Here is a 15,658-nt window from a genome sequence, read left to right as displayed (position 1 = left end):
CAGATCATGTAATTTGAATTCAATAAGGATCTGGAATTAAGATGACCACAAATCCATTGCCAATTGTTGGGAAAAACCCATCTAGTTCACTAATGCCCTTTAGGGAAACACACTGCCATCCTTACCTGGTCTGGCCTACATGTGACTCCAGACCCACAGCAATGTGATTGACTCATAACTGTCCTCTGGGCAATTAGGGATGGGCAATAAACGCTGCTTAGTCAGCAATGCCCTCTCCCCGTGAATGAATTTAAAAAATAACAATGGATTTGTTCGGTTTGTGTACGTGGGTATAATATTTTTTCAAGGCACATATCATAGAATCCATAGAATGCCTAAATATGGAAGCAGGCCCATTGAGCCCACACTAACCCTCCAAAGTCTATCCCTGTAACCCTGCATCTACTATGGCTAACTCACCTAGTCTGCAAATACTTGGACACTTTGGACAATTGAGCATGGCCAATCCATCTAACCTGCATGTCTTTGGAATATGGGAGGAAACTGGAACACCTGGAGGAAACTGGAACACCTGGAGGAAACCCACACAAACACGTGCACAAACTCCACGTAGGCCGTCACTGAAGAGTGGAGTCAAACCCAGATCCATGGTGCTAACCACTGAGCCACCTTGCCATCCCAAAGAAATGACCTCAGGAATTTTATTGAAACTGCTATTTCCCTCCGATTTTTTTTAAACAAAAGGTCAAGAATGAAGGTGACTAAAAACTGATTCAGACTGTGTATTTAGAGACAGTCGGTACCAGGTGTGTAACAATTCGCACTTTTTGTAAAACACTAAAGGAAATGTCTTCAAGCTGTCTCCAGCAAGTATTTCTGGGAGCCCGTTCACATTCTAGATTAGATATTTTGATACAAAGGTTAATCCTGATGCTTTATTCATGCAAGATCTGGTTTTCAGGTTTTTAAATTTCAATTTATTGATGCAATCTGCTACTATCATAGCAAGAGTGCTTTTATGATTTAAAATGAAACTATGCAATAAAAGTAATCTGGATAAAAATGAAATCTGCATTCTTAGTGGCCATCTTTCAAGCATAGTTTTCAACTGTTCTTCGTTTTGATGCTTAAAAAAAACCTGCTCCAGCAGTTTGCAGTTAAAATGTTATTTTGTTACTTCAGCATGAATTAATATTTTCCAGTGACCTAAAATGTTTTTAACTTCAATTTAATATTTAAAACCTTAAATTTCTACCTCATCTTCCGGTGGCATGCATCAGTGGTGGTTAAGTTGTTGAAGGGGATTCTGAGGGACAGGATCTACATACATTTGGAAAGGCAAGGACTGATTAGGGCTAGACAGGATGGCTTTGTGCAAGGGAAATCATGCCTGTCAAATTTGATTTGAGTTTTTTGAAGAGGTGACCAAGCAGATGGGTGAAGGCAGAGTGGTAGACATTGTCTACATGGACTTTAGCAATGCTTTTAGCAAAGTTATGCATGGTAGACTGGTTAATAAAGTTAGATCACATGGGATCCAGGGAGATCTGGCCAATTAGATATAAAATTGGCTTGACGATAGGAAACAGAGTGTAATAGAGGGTTGTTGTTCAGACTGAAGCACTGTGACCAGTGTTGTGCCGCAAGGATTGGTGCTGGGTCCACTGTTGTTCATCGTTTATATAAAACGTTTTGAATGAGAATATAGGAGACATGGTTAGTAAGTTTGCAGATGACATCAAAATTGGAGATGTGTTGGACAGTGAAGAAGGTTTTCTCAAGAGTACAATGGGATCTTGATCAACTGAGCCAGTAAGCTGAGGAATGGCAGATAGAGTTTAATTCAGGTAAATGCGAGGGGTTGCATTTTGGTAAGACAATCCAAAGCAGGACTTGCACAGTTAATGGTAGGGTCCTGTTGTCAAACAGAGACCCAACGGGGCAGATAGTGGTGGCATGAAGGCATTTGGCATACTTCTTGGACAGAGCATTGAGTTCAGGAGTTGAGACAGCATGTTATGGTTGTACCAAGACATTGTTAAGGCTGCATTTAGAGTATTGTGTACAATCCTGGTTGCTATAAGGAGGATGCTATTAAGCTGGAGAGGGTGCTGAAGAGATTTACAGAATGTTACTGAGACTAGAAGATTTGAGATATAAGAATAGGCTGGAAGGTTTTTCCCTGAAGAATCGGAGGCTGATGGGTGACCTTATTGAGGTTTACAAAATGGTGAATGGAATAGATAAAGTGAATTGCCATGGTCTTTTCCCCAGGGTAAGGGTGTCCAAAACTAAAGAGCATTGGTTTGAAGTGAGAGGGGAAAGATTTAAAAGGGACCGATTTGACTCTCTGACCACTGTTAGAAATTAAGCAGGATGCCATTGACCAGGTCCTGGTGCAACAAGGTATATTGCAGTGCTTTAGACTTGCCCCTGTACCTCTTCATTTTAAAATGTTTTTATGCTTACCAAGCTGATGACAATGCAGTGATGGGAGAAGGAGAATCCAGGACTGGAGTGAATAGGGAAAAGAACAGAACATCTCCTTGCCCAATGAGATTTAAGAATTGAAAAATTAAGATTGAGAAAGAAATTGGATATTCAAATGTCAAAGTTGAGATTTTAAAAATAATGGATAAATAGGGAAACTTAAGACTGGATTGAGACAGAAAGAAGGAATGAAGGGGCACGTTAGGGTTTTTTTAATGTTTTTGAAATTCAAAATTTGAAGGACTGTGACTTAAACTTCTAATAAGTAGTGTTCAGATAAGTAGTGGTCAACAATTATCATGTTACTGAAAGGGTACTTGCTGCAAATTTCACAGTATAAACATCAGCTTCAGGTATGGCTTATATCCACACCACAAATACAACAACCCCGTGATATGTAATGCATGTCAAAACTCAGGCAGGTGGCAGACTTCCAGTTTTGTAAAGCTAACAGTGGAGCACAAGTCAGGAAACAATCTTTGGACGTTAACATATAACTGCATTTGCTTCTCATCTAAAGTTCCTCTACAATTTACTTATAAATAATAAGTACACCATTGGATTCTCCACTATATTTTGACAGTAAATTCTGGTCCAGTATAATGTAATCTTTAGCAGTAAAACAGAAAACTAATTTTTAAAAGAAGAAACCTACTGGAACTAGAATGTTCTTGCTGAACAACTGTGTACCAATAACATTACTGGCTGTATTGTTGATTAGTTAACCTAACATTATTAAATGTGCTCTCTACAGCAACAACATTTAATCGAGTTGATTCGCCAGCGTGAGACAGAGGCAGCTTTGGAGTTTGCCCAGACCCAACTTGCTGAGCAGGGAGAGGAGAGTCGGGAATGTCTGACTGAGATGGAACGCACACTTGCTCTACTAGCTTTCGATAATCCAGAAGAATCGCCATTTGGGGATCTGCTTAATATGATGCAAAGGCAAAAGGTAATAACTTCAATTCAGTACTGCACCATTAAATATTCTTAATAGAAAGATTGGTTAATTATGTATTGTTGGAAATATTAAATGTACAGATTTTTTCCTATGCAATTAAAATGTCTGGTAAAACTTGCCATAAACTGTCACATTGCATATAGGACACTGGTATAGCTATATGATTCTGCATATAATTACCTATAATTTAATTGAAAACTGCATTTGTGAAAATCTATTAAATCTTGCACATTATTGTTGTGCAAGACCTGCTTGATGGCATCTTCAATGACATTTTCCAAATGTGATTGAGAGTAGACTAATTTGGTGTAATTGGTTCGGTCTGTCCTGCTTTTTATGGCCAGCTTTAATTGAGCATATGCTGTTTCTAGAACATTATTTACTAAATAATTCTCTGTACTAAGAATTACACTCACAACCACTTTGTCTTTTTAATCTGGTTTGTAATGTGGTCCATTTCCCAGTAGTGGAGTCTCAATATATTATTATGCAGCACTTTGCTCTTCACTGACAGAACATGTATACACATTCTATCTGGTTAATCTTAACAAAATAGGTGACTGCCATTCTGTTTCAATCCTTAGGACTATGCCTTGACCAATCAGAGGCAACTTGCTTAGTTTAAATTTGAACAAAGTTTGGCAGTTAACTATCAGTCACCATCGTTCTGTTGAATTCTCCATGGCAGCTCCTCTACCAATGTTCCAACCAATTATCATTATTTTTACATTTTATACTGTGTGAAAATAAAGCAAACAAGTTCAAATGCTGGAAATCTGAAAGAAATAGCTGGAGAAGCAGAGTCTACAGAAGGGTGACTTAACTCAATATTGACTCTGTTTTCTCTCCGCAGATGCTGCCAAACCTACTTAGTTTCTCCAGCAACTTCTATTTTTGTTTCAGCATAAAATGTTATTCCCTTTTACATTGGTATTTGTGCAAGTTTCCTGATGGGTTCAAGACAAAGCACTTCAACAGGATGTCTTTTTTTCCACCAAGCCTCTGCCACCAAATGTGTATTAGAAAATTCAACACTTTTATTTATGAATTAGTATGAAAGTGCTAATTTCTGTTTCCAGTAAAATGTGATCTTGAGTAGAAAGCTTCTGGTATCCAACTGTGTTTGTCTTTTATAGAAACTGAATTTGAATGTTGAATTTAATGGACTACAGTCCCTTTTTTGTTTTAAATCTAGGTTTGGAGCGAGGTGAATCAGGCAATTTTGGATTATGAGAACCGTGAATCAACACCTAAGCTAGCCAAACTGCTAAAACTTCTATTATGGGCACAGAATGAGCTGGACCACAAGAAAGTTAAATATCCTAAGATGACAGACCTCAGTAAGGGAACAATTGATGAACCCAAGTAAAGACTATATGATGGGACTGAACAGGATTATGAAGCATCTTGCTGTACGTTTACTGGTTACAGTATATGAGACAGGACTATAATTTCACTAATAAATGACAGAACATGTGAATATGACTTTATGGTTAAGAATGATCAGATTTAAGGCTGGGATGAAGTCCAAAGCATCACCAACACATTACATCGGAATGCCACCAAATGGCTGCTGAAGGGTCAAGAGAGTGCAAGATTCACCCCAGTCCTAAATTCATTTTTATGGTAATTTATAACTTTACCAACTTCACGCGTTGGACTGAAAATACTGAGTATTTACATTTGGCTGCTGTATAGGATTTCTATTTGTAGTTTCTTTGCTTCATATGCCAACAGTTCTTAAGTGTATGTTTATATATTTTCAAACCAAATTTTCTAAGTATCTGCCTGTTCTCGATTCAATATCCATACTACATCTGAAACTAACCTCATAATTTATTTCTTACGAAATATCCTCAGCAACGTTATTCTTAATATAGTATCTTCTATTAAAATTATTTGGAGCCAGTTGTGGATGTAACATGGATACTAAGAATGTAATTAGCATAAACTAACAATTCAGTTTACATTTTCTCAGTCCCATTAAAATTTTTCCACTGTTCAGGAAGAAGTTCAAATACTTGTTAACTTTCATTAAGTAGCCTTGCTATCAAACTAAAATTCACTAGCATGTAAGTCATATTATTTAATCTCAAGGTTTTGTATATTTTGTAGCAATGAGTCATTTCAATAAGTTGTTTGTATATAATGCAATTCCTTGCAGAAATAAGTAGTTTATTGATTTCCCAATACACAAGTGCTTTACACTTTGAAATTCATCCGTAGTGCTTTTAAACCCTTCTTTGTGTGTGCATTACGTGTCTTGAGCTTATTGATATGTTCTGTTTTTTAAAAAAACTAAGATGTTAATTTATCATTGCATATATTGGTGAATACTTTGAGAGTGTACAATGGAAAGTCATTGACAACTATTTTAATTAGTTTTATAGCTGAGGAATGCAGATTCTGTGTGTTAGGTACTTTTCAGACAAAATAGTTGATGGTACTTATTTAATTAGAAGAAAGATTAGAAGATGATTAGAAGTTTAGAAGAAAGATTCCAGATGCCATCATCTGTATTGTAAATATTCCCTAGATTGACTTTAAACATGTAACTGAAGAATGATGAGATCAGTTTTGTAGAAATAGATGCAAATATTCATTATTAACAAAAAGCCAAAAGAACTGTGGATGTTGGAAAACAGAAACAGAAACAAAAACAGAAATTCTGTGTTTGTTGCAAATGTTCACGTCTTCTCCCTAACCCCATCACCTACTACTCTTGTTTTTAAAGTTTGCTCATGATCAATTTAATATTTCAGGGGCTTATAACAGGGAAGCTTAACACAACTTTGAGAATGCTTTGTATCTTGGAAAAATCTTGATAAAACCTGTTTTAAATTTTTAAGGTTCTGTAAGGAAGTCATTGAAGTTGATTTTCTGAAAAATGATCCCCATCTGATTTAGTTTTAATACTTTTCTCAGCAAACATACATTATCTTCTCAGTCTAAAATTTGTGTCATTAACCTATTTCAGTCACCCAAAATGGACATCTAAGAGATAAACCATTGTATAGGTGGTTTGACCATACATCCAGTTATGCTATCTTTGTAGTAATGCTGTCTTGTCCCTCAATTCATCTAATAGATACAAAGGTCTTTTTAGTGAATTCAACGGTGCCATGTTAATTTTTTTTAGCTTCTTAAAAAAAAAAGAGCATGTTCTCAGAGATTAAAGGTTTGAAAAACCATAACCTTAACTAATTAACAACTTATCTCTACAAATGGTAAGGTCTTCTAATAGTTTGCATATTAAAGTAACTACTGTACAGTTAAATAAAAGTAGAAGATGTTGATTAAATGTTAAAAATACAAAAAAAGTGAAAGCCCGTAATTAGTAATTTATCCTTTGTAAAAACTATTTGAATGAATAATGGAAGAATTCAAAAATCTGGTTTCAAGACAACTCTTGTTTAAAATGCTGTTATGCAATGCATTATCTTGTGCAGTGAATGGACTGGAGGATATTTATTTTTGTCTGAGTACATGGCAGAATGCTGAAGAATGCACGAGAAGGATAATTATGGTCCATAGACCAAAATATAGTTGACAAGTCTCTTTATGTTCCCCTATCTGCAGCCAAAAGTAATGTGTCTAGTTTCTTGAATTTGCGAGAACTTGTCTCTACTGTCTTTCTAGGAAGCTTTTCTACGTGTTGATTGATCTTAGCACAAGAATCATTATGACCCTGTTCATAAATCATTAAATCATTAACATGTTTTTCTCCCTACTCTTTACTTCAGTTTTTATTTTCATGCTCTCTAATTTTTTTTCCCTGTTTTAAAAATGCTTATTAAAAATGCATTCAAATCTCATTTTTTGTTATTCACGGTTATCATAAAAAAACCTAGCATCACATCAAATAGGAATAAAAATATAGTAAATCCAGAACACTACTACAATGTGCAAAATTCGTGAAAAGGCAATTGTGACTGAGGTCAGAAGTAATTTGTTCTCTTAATGAATCATTTCCACTTGGATTGTTCTAGCTAGAGTGATGGAGACAAAAGATGTTAAATTCACTGGAGAAATGATGAGAAACATGCTTTTTTAAAAAAAAAATAAAGTGTGGATGAATGAATGTGGTACTCTTCAAATTAGATTGGTAAACGGAGAGAAAGATAGTACTATGAAGCATTGAAAGTTGTGTAATATTTTTAATGACCAACTTGAATGATTGGAAACATCTTGAGAATTAACTGAAAGGGTTATATTCTTTCCTCAATTAACAGGAGTATTAACATTATTTTGGTGGCAAAACCTTACATGAATGCTTCAAGTTAATTATTAGTAAATAAAATAATCTAAATTTTACTTAATTTACTTTTAGATTTCATAATTTGTCATTTGGACATAACAATTTATAAATAAAAGTTTTGTTTATGCTTGACCAATATTCTAAAAAGCTCTTCAGTTCTTTCACATTATAATGCATTGTTATGATATAAATTCCTAACTGATTTTAGCTGAATTACATTCCTTGGTTTCAGCATTACTTACCAATAGTTTAGATGTAGAGAGCATGATTAAGTTTGAAGGTGATTCGAAAATTGTCCCTGTGTTAGGGTTTGGGGAGGAGCAGTAAAAAAAAATACAGAAATTTGCAGGAAGATCTTCAGAGGACTGATCAGGTGGGTAGGATGTGAAATGTAGAATTCTATTCTGAGATGTGCGAGACCAACCAAGGCAAGGGAAGAATACTGGGAAGTGTAGAGAAATGGAAGGGCCTTTTGAGTGTTGCTGCAACTCTCTGAATATACCAAGTCAGGGTTAATAAGATGATTAAGAACACAAAGTAGTAATTTCTGGATGTAGGTTTGCTCGCTGAGCTTGAAGGTTCATTTACAGACGTTTTGTCACCCTATTAGGTAACATCTTCAGTGGGCCTCAGGCAAAGCACTGCTGAAAATTCCTGCTTTCTATTTATATGTTTGGATTTCTTTGGGTTGGTAATGTTATTTCCTGTGGTGAAGTCACTTCCTGTGCCTTTTCTCAGGAGGTGGTAGATGGGGTCTAACTCTGTGTTTGATAATAGAGTTCCGGTTGGAATGGCATAGTTCTCGGAATTCTTCTGCGTGTCTTTGTTTATCTTGTCCTAGGATGGATGCGTTGTCCCAGTCGAAGTGGTGTCCTTCCTCATCCGTATGTAAGGATACTAGTGAGAGAGGATCATGTCTTTTTGTGGCTAGTTGGTGTTCATTTATCTTGGTGGCTTTTTTTTTACTAGCCACCAGGATACATGAACACCAACTAGCCACAAAAAAAATGACCCACTCTCACTAGTATCCTTACATATGGATGGGGAACGACACCACTTCGACTAGGACAAGATAAACAAAGACACTCACGAGAATTCCGAGAAGCATGGCATTCCAACTGGAACTCTATCAACAAACACATCAGGTTAGACCCCATCTACTACCCCCTGAGAAAAGGAACAGGAAATAACCACCACTGGAAATGACATCACCAACCCAAACATATAAATAGAAAGCAGGAATTTTCAACAGTGCTTCGCCTGAGGCCCACTGAAGATGTTACCTAGTAGGGTGATGAAACATCTGGAAATGAACCTTCAAGCTCAGCGAGCAAACCTACATCCAAAACCTCAACCTGAGCTACAAATCTTCTCAAAACTCGCAAAGTAATTTATTTTACATGCTGAGGCAGAGAATGTGAGAAAACAGAGTTTATTGCTAGAACTTCAGATGCTGGTTAGGCCACAGCAAGAATATGGTGTACATTTCTGATTGCCACGTGATTGAATTAGAAAATGGACTGAAGAGGCTTAAGAGCATGCTGCCAGGATTGCCGAGGAAAGGTTTGATACGTAAAGGTTCTTCCCTTGGTAATAGAGGGAATTGCGAGGTGATTTAATTGAGGTCTCTAATAGGAGTCCATGTTTCCTTAAGTATTAAGTTATTTACTATTAGAAGTTGGTAGACAAATGAGAGGGGAGTTAAGAGTTTTTAGCCATGAGTGGAGTGGGAGACTAGAACTCACTGAAAGAATGGGAGAGGAAGAAACTTTCAAATGCATTAAAAGTGTACTTGGAGTTTTGCAACCTACAATATCATGGACCAAGAGCTATATTAGGCTGGGTAACTGTTTTTGGCTGACACAAGGGGCTAAATAACTTCGTTCTATACTGTAGATGTCAATGATGATTAAAATCAAGCTACCTGAGTTTAATTTCTGTAAATGGCTGTGTGGGCCACTGAAGAATCCTAAATAGGTCACGCTTGTCCTGTTCATTGACTAATTTTAAGTATAATTCCATCAATAGCTAATAAGTTTTTAATATGTTTATAATACATTGAAATTTATGATTAGTAAAGGGCAATGGCACTCCTGATCCCTCAAAAAGGTGCCCAGAAAGAGACAATAATCATTTCGAATTAATTTCCTTTTTCCTGATGTTAACAAAGTCAATGGGTTTTCTAGCCTTCACGTGATAATATCCTCAAGCAGGACAAACAGATAACTTCATATTAACACTGGTAACAAACCAAAGCCAACTCACTTAGATTGAGAAATGCACATTATATAAGGGTAGAAGCTAAAATATCAACTGAAATTTAAAACAAATGTTTAATCAAGGAGACACTTGGCACTCCAATATAAAATCAGTCCTTCAGGGCCTGCTTAGCAGCGATCATGAACTACAAAGTAATTTAAAATCCCAATTACCTCTCATTCAACAAGAAGTTTTCTAAGTGCCTTTAGATACTTTCTGATTGACCTGTTCAGAGATGTTATGACAGACATTTTGGAGCTGGTGAGACTTGACCCCATGCTTCCTGGTCCTGAGGTAGGGGCACTACCACAGTGCCACAATAGCCCTTCAAGTGCTTTGGATGCATTTGTCAATGATGTGTAGCTGATTGTATTTTGGAGTTCCACAGTAATTCAGCCTGTGGAGAAGTGTAGGAACACTGACAACAATTGAATTTTGCATGTAATTCTGTGTTACAGACAGGAGAAATTGCTGTTCATTTAAGAGGAGTAATGAGAGTAAATACTAACAGTTTCATCATTCTTACCACAAGTATCCAGGCCATTGATTTTGGCTGCTTCAAACATATCCTTAATTTGTTTACAATGTAGACCCTAAGAATTTTGCAGTGGGGCCATTACTTTTGTACATTGGACTCCTACAGTTCTGCTGTTAAAATGATATGTTTTAAATCCATATTACAGTTGAAAATGCATGCAAGGCAAACTATGTTTTGTTCCCAGGAGTAACAGTTTGCAATGGTAAGAACCCATTAAAGTGAAAGAACGGTCAGCACAAAGATTTTTCAATCTACAAAATTCCTGTACTGAGAAGGAAGATGACTGGAAACTGTCTTTGATGATAATAATAATAATGAAGAAATCTGATGGCCCTGAAGCCATGCTATTCCACATTAGCTGCAGAATACTTGCTTAATAATATACTAGTGTCCATAAAATTAGTAATCCATGTATGAAGTTGGCTTAGCAGATTGGCTTTTATATACAAAAACCTTTGAAAGAACTACCACATTTCATCTGCCACAACTTCAAAGTCTTTCACACTTTAAATAAAATAAAATCATTTTGTGCACTCTATTTTATCTGTGAGATGGAACTGGGTGTCTACAAATCACTTATGGGCAAAATGCAAATAGATTTGCTTTCCTTATCCACTGCAACTGACTGAACAAATTGATACCTCATACTAATGTTGTGTAAGTACACATTCCACTGGAAGCCAACTTCTTATGAAGGATATCAATTAGAAATCTGGTGTTTTTTTAACTTACTGTAAGTATTTGTGTTCTGTGAAGAAAAATAAAAAATAAACCATTCTGCATCTTCTTTACCAAAACAGCTGCAGCAGCATCTCCATGTTACAAAAGATAATGCTTAAATAATACTTAAATTCAACTTATGCAGAACTTGCAAACTTGAATAGTGATACTTACTAAATTTTCTGTATGAACTTTCTATTGCTAATTAGATTTCTCAAACTTGTAAAAATGTAAATACAATTACTATAACATAGCATTAAAAATAAAATCAGTGGCAATATTGCCAAAGCGCAAAGTTTGTCATTTTCTTTTAAAAGCTAGTACATCTTAAAATTTCCTCAGAGTTTGTTTTCATTATTTCATTCTTTCTTTTGGTTGTGTAAAATAAAGTTTTGATTACTTTCGCTATGCTGTGAAATTGACTTACAAAGGATCTTAATCCAGTGGGGGTTAATGGACAGCAAGTCCCAAAGCAAAATTGTCAAATTTTGCTGAAAGATTTGGGTGCTTGTAATTAGTTTAACTTGTGAGCGTCTAGTTGAATGGAGTAAGTGTTAAGCGGAAACAATTGTTGGATCTTAGCCAGCAAGTTTAGCTGTTTTGCCAGCTGGCATTATGAAGTGTTTTCATTTCTCATCCCGTCCTGGGTGTCTGAATACCTTCACCTAAGTCAAATAAAATCAATAAGAGAATACGTTTCCAACCCACCTCCAGCTACTGACAGATTAAAGTCTTAAACCTTTCATAGACTTGATGTTTCCATTGGTCTATAATTTCGCTGCTGTTTTGTCACATTTTTTGATTCTGGTGTACTGCTCTAATTGTAACCCAGTTTATTTGCTGGCTATTGTTGCGACACAGTCATTTTGCTGTGAATCTACTCCACCTTATACTTAATTTCAAACTCAATGGTACTTTTAGTTGCATTATTATTATTATTTATTGATAGTTTGGATCTTTTTCCTCAGTCACTGCAGACAGAAACAGGTTAATCAGACCAGCTGGTCAATACCATTGTTTATGCTTCAAGCAAACATCTACCCATCTTAACCTCATCTCACTCCATCAGCATGTCTTGCTTCATCCTCTCTCCAGTAGAAACTGAGCTTCCCCAATCGTAGACAACCCATCAATTTTAGGGAAAAGAATATCCGTTGCTTTAGCCTTACTTACTATAACTGAGAATGTACTTATTATCACTCATGAATATTTATTGCACATTCTTCTCTACCCCAGTTATAACATGGAGTTCAAAACTATGCAAAGTACTTTGTGGGGTCTTACATGTCCACTTTTCATTGGTTTATTCATAGACAGATAGCATAGTGCTTGGCCTTTTATTTTAATCGACTTATTTAACAATACTGTTACTTTGTGTTTGTGCTTTAAAGAGGAGGACAAAATTACTGAGTAAAACTTTGGAACCCATATATGGTGTGTAGTCCAAATATGGGACCTTTGTACAAGTGAATGGAGTAGAAGGAGCACCTAAATAAACTCCAGGCTCAACCTGAACCTGGCCAGCATTGCATAGTGGTCATTACTGAGGTGTGGCTACAAGACTATCAGTTGTCAGAAATAAATGCATCAGAATATAAATTTTACATGACTAGGTAGGTGGTTTGATCTGTCCTTTCTGAAATAACCCGAGTAAACTTGTATGGGACCCAGCAGAGCTGAAAGGATATACTGTCAAGAACAAAGGTTAAACAGGCTGACGATCTTTTCTACAGAAAAGAGAATGGTTGAGCAATGATCTGTTAAAGCTCGTTAAGACAATAAAAGATTGAAGTAGAGTAGGTCTATCAAAGATTTTCCTACTGTCAGGAAATACAGAATTATCAGCAACAAATACTAAGTGGAGGTGTTAAGAAAGTTTTTTTTGCCTAAATAGTGTAAGAATGTGAAGCATATTGCTATAAATAGTATTTATGATGTACTCGTGGGTACATTTACAAGGAGATAAGCTATAAAGGAATGTTAATTGGGCAAGAGGAAGCTCATATGGAGCATAAATGGTGGCATTGACTAGTTCCCATAAGTGGACCATTTGGCCCATCAAGTCTGCTCCACCATCCGATGGAAACATGACTGATTTCCTAATCCTCAACTCCATTTTCCTGCTTTTTTCCATATTTCTTGATTCCTTTACTGACTAAAAATGTCTATCTCAGCTGTAAATATATGCAATGACTGAGCATCAGCAGTGCTTTATAGTAAAGTTTGCACAGATTCTTTGCCCTCTGCCAGAAGAATTTCCTCCTCGACTCTGTCTTAAACATGAAATTCTTAATTCTGAGATTATGCTCCCAATCCTAGACTCTCTCTCAATGGGAAACGGCCACTCTACACCTACTCTGTTGAGTCCCCTAAGATTATTGGAAATTTCATAAAGTAGCATTTCATTCTCCTATATTCCAATGAATACAAGCCCAAACTACTCAATCTGTCCTCATAAGATAATCCCTCCATACCTGTTATGGTCTGTTTTAATACTGTAGACTGTGTCACTCCACAAACACAAATATTATGAAAAATGTAATTTGATTTAAATATAGTGAACTTCCACCTTTTCTTTACCTTTACCTGATTTTACATTGACATTGCCTCTGTTCCAGAAGGGAAGTCCAAAATAGAGTCACAGAGAGGTACAACATGAAAACATCCTTCGGTCCAACTTGTCCATGCCGACCAGGTATCCTAACCTGATCTCGTCCCATTTTCCAGCATTTGGTCTATATCCCTCTAAACCATTCCTATTCATATACCTATCCTTATGCCTTTTAAATATTGTAATTGTACCAGACTCCACCACTTCCTCTGGCAGCTCATTCCATACACACGTCACCCTCTGCATGCAAAGGTTGTCGCTTGGGTCACTTTTATATCTTTCCCCTAAACCTATGCCCACTAGTTTTGGATTCGCCCACCCCAGAGAAAACACCTTATCTATTTATCCTATCCATGCCCCTCATGATTTTATAAACCTCTATAAGGTCACCCCTTAGCCTCCGACGCTCCAGGGAAAAGAGCCCCAGCCTATTCAGCCTCCCCCTATAGCTCAAACTATCCAACCCTGGCAACATCCTTGTAAATCTTTTCTGAACCCTTTCAATTTTCACAACATCCTTCTAATAGGAAGGAGACCAGAATTGCATGCAATATTCCACCGGTGATCTAACCAATGTACTGTACAGCCATAACATGACCTCCCAACTCTTATACTCAATGCTTTCCTTGACTAATAAAGGAAAGCATACCAAATGCTTTCTTCACTAACCTATCTACATGTGACTTTACTTTCAAGGAACTATGAACCTGTACTCCAAGGTCTTTTTGTTTAACACTACTCCCCAGGAACTTACCATTGTGTATAAGTCTTGTTCTGATTTGCTTTTCTGAAATGCAGCACATCGTATTTATCTAAATTAAACTCCATCTGCCACTCCGCAGCCTATTTGCCCTTCTGAGCAAGATCCCATTGTACTCTGAGGTTACCTTTTTGCTGTTCACTACACCACCAATTTTGGTGTCATTTGCAAACTTACTAACTCCACCTCCTATGATCACATCCAAATCATTTATATAAAGACGAAAAGTAGCGGACCCAGCACTGATCCTTTTGGCACACATGTTGGTCACATCATTTGACTGTGAATATTTGACAACTCCTTTAACAAATAATTGACTGGACCCTACCCCTCTGGTTGTGCAGTTGTATCATGTTACAAAATGGACCATTCATAGAATAGTATTTGTGCCAATGCTGAGTCTGTGGGGAGAAAAATAAACCTCAACAGAAGTTGTTACAAGCAGCACTAATATGACAGAACTATAAGTCAAACCACATAATAACTGGATTTGACAGACTCAATTTTTAATTATTTTTCTGTCCCAATTTTACTCTTCATAATTATTACAAACAGTATTTTTCAATAAAATCCAAAGAACAGTACCAATGCCTAAGGCGTGCATGCTTCATTCCAGAAAGCAATACAATCTGGAGTGGTCAAAGTTTCGCTTGTGGAAATGGACAAAGACCAGTTAGTCCAGAGGCACAAACTGATTTTTTTTTCTACAAATCTGCTCTAGCCTTCTACTCAATTTCAAACTCAATGGTACTTTTATTTGCACTGTTCTTGATCCACGTTGAACATTTGTATAGTTACAGACAAAAAATAGATTAATCAGGCCAACTGGTCAATGCCAGTGTTTATGCTTCATGCAAGTATCTTCCATGTTAGCTCATTTCACTCCATCAACATATCTTATTTCTTCCTCTCTCAAGTACAAAATGAGCTTCCCCACTATTAGGCAACCCATCAATTCAAGGGAAATGAATATTTGTCACTTTAGTCTTACCTGCTCAGTACATCATCAGTTGTGATATCTTTCATAAGAATATTTATTGAACCTTCTCTACCACATTTATAAATATGAAGTTCAAACTATTCAAAGTAATTTTAGTGTG

At 36.4% G+C, this 15,658-nt stretch overlaps 1 protein-coding gene and 1 long non-coding RNA gene across 4 annotated transcripts in view; one reads left to right on the top strand and one right to left on the bottom strand.

The window, feature by feature from the left end:
- The window catches only part of LOC122560133 (glucose-induced degradation protein 8 homolog), a 42,727-nt gene extending 34,927 nt beyond the window's left edge, over positions 1-7,800 (top strand). For both annotated transcript variants that reach the window (XM_043710416.2, XM_043710415.2), the window contains exons 4-5: positions 3,206-3,403; positions 4,608-7,800. In XM_043710416.2, the coding sequence (XP_043566351.1) occupies positions 3,206-3,403; positions 4,608-4,781 (372 nt within the window). In that variant the 3' untranslated portion in view covers positions 4,782-7,800. The remainder of the gene's footprint in view (positions 1-3,205; positions 3,404-4,607) is intronic.
- LOC148147641 (uncharacterized) overlaps positions 1-15,658 on the bottom strand; it is a 34,860-nt gene that overhangs the window by 7,162 nt on the left and 12,040 nt on the right. The gene's annotated exons all lie outside the window — the stretch shown is intronic.

This window comes from Chiloscyllium plagiosum, unplaced genomic scaffold (assembly GCF_037043375.1).
Source record: "Chiloscyllium plagiosum isolate Xiang-an unplaced genomic scaffold, Cpla_swu_hap1 HiC_scaffold_15, whole genome shotgun sequence".
In the NCBI taxonomy this organism is placed as follows: domain Eukaryota; kingdom Metazoa; phylum Chordata; class Chondrichthyes; order Orectolobiformes; family Hemiscylliidae; genus Chiloscyllium; species Chiloscyllium plagiosum.
This window is presented reverse-complemented; position numbering and strand designations above follow the sequence as displayed.